Source organism: Hordeum vulgare, chromosome 3H (genome assembly GCF_904849725.1).
Source record: "Hordeum vulgare subsp. vulgare chromosome 3H, MorexV3_pseudomolecules_assembly, whole genome shotgun sequence".
In the NCBI taxonomy this organism is placed as follows: domain Eukaryota; kingdom Viridiplantae; phylum Streptophyta; class Magnoliopsida; order Poales; family Poaceae; genus Hordeum; species Hordeum vulgare.
Genome location: NC_058520.1, coordinates 24627331 through 24633559, shown reverse-complemented (window position 1 = coordinate 24633559; position 6229 = coordinate 24627331). Strand labels below are relative to the sequence as shown.

Below are 6229 nucleotides of genomic sequence, written 5' to 3'. Positions count from 1 at the left end.
GGGGGGGGGGGGGGGGCATAAATGACCAGACTCTTATAGGCATGGTCCACTTCAAGAAAAAAAAAGGAAGCTCTCATAGGCTTCTATTCTTTTTTAGAAAACATAGTACATACGAAGACGCTCACGATACATATGCACATTTACCTCTATGAACACATACACATAATCTCTATTTCTATGATCATCTTTAAGAGACTAAACCGACGGATCTTAAGATTGACGGAGTTACCGCAACAGCTTGTAGTTGAAGGGCACACCATATCACTGGAAGAATTATGCCAAAAATCCTAATAAATCCAGCAGTTATGCAAGCATCCATGTCAAGTTTAGGACTTGAACCAGCTAGGTGACCTAGTTTCATGACGAGGAATCTAACCATCTAAGATAGACTTAGTTCGCTAGGCCCATGTTCCCAGGAAACTTAGTAATTTTAAGGATACTATGTAACATTATTTGTCCCTCTCTTCCTTCGTCCAACCTTACATATATTTTTCCTCTTTCTCTCTATTTTAATTTTTCTTGTTTATATATCTCTACTTTTTGTAATGTTGTTTTTACTGTCAACTATATTAACTATCCTGTATTGACTTATCAAATAAAATATTATTTTCTTTGGTAAGTGAATACATATTTGCCAAATAAATCTTATAATTTATCTGGGTAAGTAAGTCATTGGCAGGGTTTTATTTGGTAAACATTTACATACACAATCAGTTTTTTTTTCTTTTTCTTTTTTGCAAAATTATATACACAATCAGTTTTTTTTTTTTTTTTGCAAAATTACATACACAATCAGTTGTGAGCATGTAAATCATGGCCTAGTGTACTAAAAATTATACCCATGTCCAACAGACCAACACACATGAGTTATCTCTACTACTAAAAAGTACTCCCTCCGTTCCTAAATATAAGTTTTTCTAGAGGTTTCACTAGTAAACTACATACGGATGTATATAGACATACTTTAGAATGTAGATTCATCCACTTTGCTTCGTATGTAAACCTTTAATGAAATCGCTTAAAAGACTTATATTTAGGAACGGAGGAAGTAGTTTGTAGATTCGCCTCACCTCACTCTCCTTTTCCTCCACACTCCCCCTTTGGGTTCCTGTTGATCAAAATAAACACCAATATAAACAGAGTAATTTAGAATAATCTAAATCGGATTGGTACTTTTCAAAAGACATCCAGTGAGGACCGGGCAGTAGCCTTGCAGACTGGGGTTCGACCCCCGTCGGTAGCAAATTTTTCAGTATCTCACTCGGGTGTCTTTTTTATAAAAATATGTTCTGAATGCTAGTGTTCATGAATCTTATTTTTCTGTAAAGCACATCCAACATTAAATCAATGACTTCACTAGGGAGGGGCGCCACATATTAGTCTTCCCATGCGGCGGCTCCCTTCCATCCATTTTTGCATGCATGCAACATGACATTATTACGTATTATTTTGATTTTGTATTTTAAAAAAGATTTATCTCCCAAACCGTTATCTCAATTAATGATCTATTTTTACCACTGACTTTATCGCGCCGAAATCTTTAAAACTAGATCACATGTTGATATGTTTCGATAACTTTGTTTTCATCGGTACTTGCCAAATTATTATCATTTACTTGTCACATTATTTGTCACATAGTTCTCACATTAAATCAACTTGCTTATCAGGTTTAAGAATGTCGATATACACCACTAAAAAAGTTGATTCATTGTACTTTTACTGGTTCATGCATTTACTTGCTTATTGTTAGTGATTTAATAATCACTTTTTAGCTCTACATAACACTGCAATATTTAAAAAGTAAAAAATTATTGTCCCGATAATTATGCATAATTTTGTGATAATTGTACATCCGTAAAATGACAACTATGATGACATAAATGTGGCAACTAGGAATGACGAAAAAAAATTCAACGAAACATGTCAACATGAGATCTTATTTTAAAGGTCTCGTCGAGACGAACCTAACGATGAATCAAATTATTAATCTGTGAGACAGATCATTTTTAAAATTCAAAAAAACATTTAATACGATGATGTAATCATGAGATAGAAGGTTTTTGCTTGCGCGTGTAAGCCGTCATGAAAGTGCTGTGATGCGGCGCTTCTCCTTGAATTTTTCCTTAATTCAATAAAGGTTATCAAATCAAAACTTTCATTGCCTTCCCTATCTATACTCAAATCAAATCATATCATATCAAATCCTCGGTTAAATAAAAATAATAATCTTGCCTTCACTACTCGTACTGAAACCAAATTATATCTTACAAAATAGTATATAGAATATGACGGATGTAAGGTAGTTGTCCGACAAGGTTGACGTTGTATGTCCCCGTTACAAACGCAAAAAAGTAAAGTATATGGAAAGAGGATGGAGTGGTCTGTCTCCGTATACTTCTATATCAAAATAATTATAGATAAAAAAAATTAAACTAGTTTTTCTTTTTCTTCTAGTGTAAACTAGTTTTTTTAACTATAAGAACAACTTTAATGGGGCGACCCATTTCGTCCGCCGTCGTTCGTTTGGGCCGACGCAGACAAAATGATGGGCCAACGCGCCAACCCAAATGAACGCGCGTCCGGTTTTCGTTCACGGTCGACGCATTCCCGGTCCATTTTTGTGCCGGATTTGCGTCGGCGCGGACATGCGGCGGACGCGTGCTCGCTCGCCTTTTCCTCCCCCCGGCCCCGCTGGTCGGTGGCACATTGGCCTCCCCCCATCCAACAACACCCCTCGTCCGCCTCCTTCGTCGCAGACGCCACCGCCCATTTTTGCCGACGACTCTGCCAGCTGCCCACTCCCAGCAACGCCGCCGTCATCCGTCCACTCTCAGCAACGCCGCCCACTCCCACGTTGCCCGCCGCCGCCGGCTTGACGCCGGGGAGGCGACTGCTTCACACCCCCACGTTGCCCGCCGCCGCCGGCTTGACGCCGGGGAGGCGACTGCTTCACACCCCCACGCCTCCGACCAAGAAGCCGCCTCGCCGCCCGGCCAGATCCTCATCGGCGTCACTCGTCGGACGCCGACAGGGCAACTAGTTGGTCTGTGCGCGCCGCGACTCCCTTCGCGGGCCGTCTTCTTCGTCGACGTCCGCAAGCTGTTCGACAGTTTGACAATGTACGAAAAATGGACACCGCCGACGAGTTCTTTTTTCACAATTTCCTTTGCGACTCCAACGATTCGTCGTCCGATGACAAGGAGGAGATGTTGGTTGCCGTGTTGGTCCATCACCACCTCAACAACCAGCGACCGTTGTTCCGTGGCTCCATTCTAGACCACCTTCCGGCGTTGAATCGCAACCGAGAGAGCGGGCATTTCCTTCTTTCGAAGGACTATTTTGATACAGCAAACCCGTTGTTCAAACATCAACAATTCCGCCGCCATTTCCATATGAGTAGACATATTTTCAATCGTATTAGAGATGGAGTGGTCGGCTATGATGACTATTTGGAGTGCAAAGCGGATGTCGTTGGCAAGATAGGTTTTTCCTCTTATCAGAAATGCACTACCGCCATCCGAATGCTTGCATACGGAGTGCCCGGTGATCTCATTGACGAGTACGTCCGTATGAGCGAGTCTACTTGCCTAGAGTCCCTGTATAAGTTCTGCAAGGTTGTTATTGCTGTGTTTGGCCCTGAGTACTTGAGAGAGCCGACTGCTGAAGATACAGCCCGTTTGTTGGCGATGAATGCCAGCAGAGGCTTCCCAGGGATGCTTGGTAGCATAGACTGCATGCACTGGGAGTGGAAGGACTGCAATTTTGCTTGGCAAGGACAGTATAAGGGCCATGTCAAGGCTTGCACTGTCATACTAGAGGTCGTTGCATCTGAAAATCTCTAGATCTGACACTCTTTCTTTGGCATGGCCGGATCACACAATGATATCAACGTGCTTTAGCACTCGCCGGTGTTTTCTAGGCTTGCCGAAGGCAAACCCGCCGGTGAACTTTACTGTCAACGGCCACAATTACGACAAAGGATACTACCTAGGTAACGGTATCTATCCTCAGTGGACCACTATTGTCAAGAAAATACCCGATCCTGTCGGAGAGAAGAGGAAAAGATTTGCCAAAGAGCAAGAGGGTGCTAGGAAGGATGTCGAGCGTGCCTTTGGTGTTTTGCAATCTCGATGGGGCATCGTTCGGTATCCTGCTAATACCTGAAGCACGCAGAAATTATGGGAGGTGATGAGTGCTTGTGTGATCATGCATAATATGATCGTAGAAGACGAGCGCCGAACGTCTGTACGATCTAGGGTTTTAGTTTCATGGTGAGAATGTTGTGCCTGAGCATGGAGAAGCGACAATGTTTGAACAGTTCATCCAATTTCATCAAGACATGCATGATTGGAAAACTCACGTGTAATTGCAAAATGATTTGGTTGAGCATATGTGGGCTAGTGTTGGCAATCAATAGATTTATCTTCCTTTATTCGTTAGCAAAACTATGTGTGAACTATGTGAGACATTTTTATTATTATTCGGCTTATAATAATCATGTTATTTTCGGTTTAAATTATGTTACTTGATTCAAACTATGAAAATCTTGTAAAATAGGGTGGCCAGCCGAGCACGTCGGCACATATGGGTCGACGCGTTGAACGCGCTGTCGACCCATATCTAAAACAGGACGGATGCCGGACGGGCGGCCGACCCAAATGGACAAAAAACGGATGAAATCGCTGTCTGTTTGGATTGGCCCGTTGAAGTTGCTTTAATTATTTATTAGGTATATAGAGGGTGTAAAAGGAAAGCAATTTCTGGGCCAAAAGGTTTGTTCTCTTTTTGACGAGGGTGAAAACAAAAGTCTGGTTATCACGGGTTGATCTGGAAAACCACACCCCAGCGGGTGACTAGCTAGCATGTTCTGGATGCTTCGGTGATACTGCAATTAATTGGACGTGCTGCGCCACGGTTGGCAGGGTGAAATTGTCGATGGTGGACGTGGAGCGCGGGCGCATGTATGCATTTTGTCCGCGTCCGCCGGCGGACGGGCGGTCACCGTGCGGAGTACGTCGGTTCAATCAGCAGTGGCTGGCGTGCCGCCCATGGCCCCCACGAGCCCCGAGACGTGGACGGTGGATAGCCATCCTCCCCGCTCTATAAATCACGGCCACACCTACCTACCTTCCCTTCCAGATCAGATCAGAGACACATAGCAGAGCAGATAACCAACTCGAGGGAGATGTCGTGCTGCGGAGGCAACTGCGGGTGCGGATCCGGCTGCAAGTGCGGCAACGGCTGCGGAGGGTAAGCAAACCATCCATCGTCCCCAATCCCCTCCTGATTTCTGATCTTCCGCGTTCGATCTCTCCATCCTCCTCAATCTTTTCTTTCAATTCTCTCCCTCGATCCATCTAGCATGCATGTCCGTCGGTTCCATGGGGGGAGATCGATCTGCAGCCTGCGGGCATGATAGATAGATAGATAGCCCTCGTGATCGATGAAGTTGTGAACTTGTGATTGACGGCGTCTGCGTGCGTGCGTGCGTGCAGGTGCAAGATGTACCCTGGGATGGACGAGGGGGTGAGCACCACCGCCACCTCCTCCCAGGCCCTCGTCATGGGAGTGGCGCCCTCCAAGGGCAACGGGCCCTCGTTCGAGGCCGCCGCCGCCGAGAACGGCGGGTGCAAGTGCGGCCCCAACTGCACCTGCAACCCGTGCACCTGCAAGTGATCAGTCGAATCAACACATGGAGACGGCATGGATGGATGGACGGACCTGACGAAGGAGCACTACAGTACGAGTAGTAGTAGCCATCCATGAATCGCGAGTGTGTGTTTCGTTTTTAATTGCCACCTACTAGAATAAGACGGGATCTATCGTATCGTAATCGTATCGAGCTAGTCAACGGATTATGTGTACGTACCCCTTGTGGCTTGTACGGTGTTTTGTGTTGTGTTGTCATGTGCTTCTCCTACCGCTTTAGTTCCGTCCTCGTGTGCCTTCCCCGTCTTATCTACATATATATACTCCTGTGTATGTAGACAATAATAATTTGGAGTTTCTGTCTTTTTCTTTTTTATCTCGTAATATGTGTCTTGTTTCTATCATAAAGATCAAAGTATAAATCACATAAGAAAACATATCTGCGTTTGACACCAAACGTCCATCACCAATGACACCATCATAGCAGTTATCAAAGGAAAAAATAACGAATCACTTGACGCGGCTTCATTATTAATATATAGCTTTGTGAACTTTAAGACCTTTAAGGTGGCTCACAGAA

The 6229-nt window shown here is 44.4% G+C and overlaps 1 protein-coding gene across 1 annotated transcript; it reads left to right on the top strand.

Annotated features, from left to right (window-relative positions):
* Positions 1-5109: 5109 nt before the first annotated feature.
* LOC123442692 (metallothionein-like protein 2A) lies at positions 5110-6025 on the top strand. The gene is made up of 2 exons (XM_045118808.1): positions 5110-5250; positions 5496-6025. The coding sequence occupies exons 1-2, from the start codon at positions 5186-5188 to the stop codon at positions 5674-5676; spliced, it is 246 nt and encodes an 81-aa protein (XP_044974743.1). The 5' UTR covers positions 5110-5185; the 3' UTR covers positions 5677-6025.
* Positions 6026-6229: the final 204 nt, after the last annotated feature.

Coding starts and splice junctions, on each gene's coding strand:
- LOC123442692 (XM_045118808.1), top strand. CDS start 5,186: ATGTCGTGCTGCGGAGGCAACTGCGGGTGCGGATCCGGCTGCAAGTGC. Junction 5,251..5,495: donor TGCGGCAACGGCTGCGGAGG/GTAAGCAAACCA, acceptor GCGTGCGTGCAG/GTGCAAGATGTACCCTGGGA.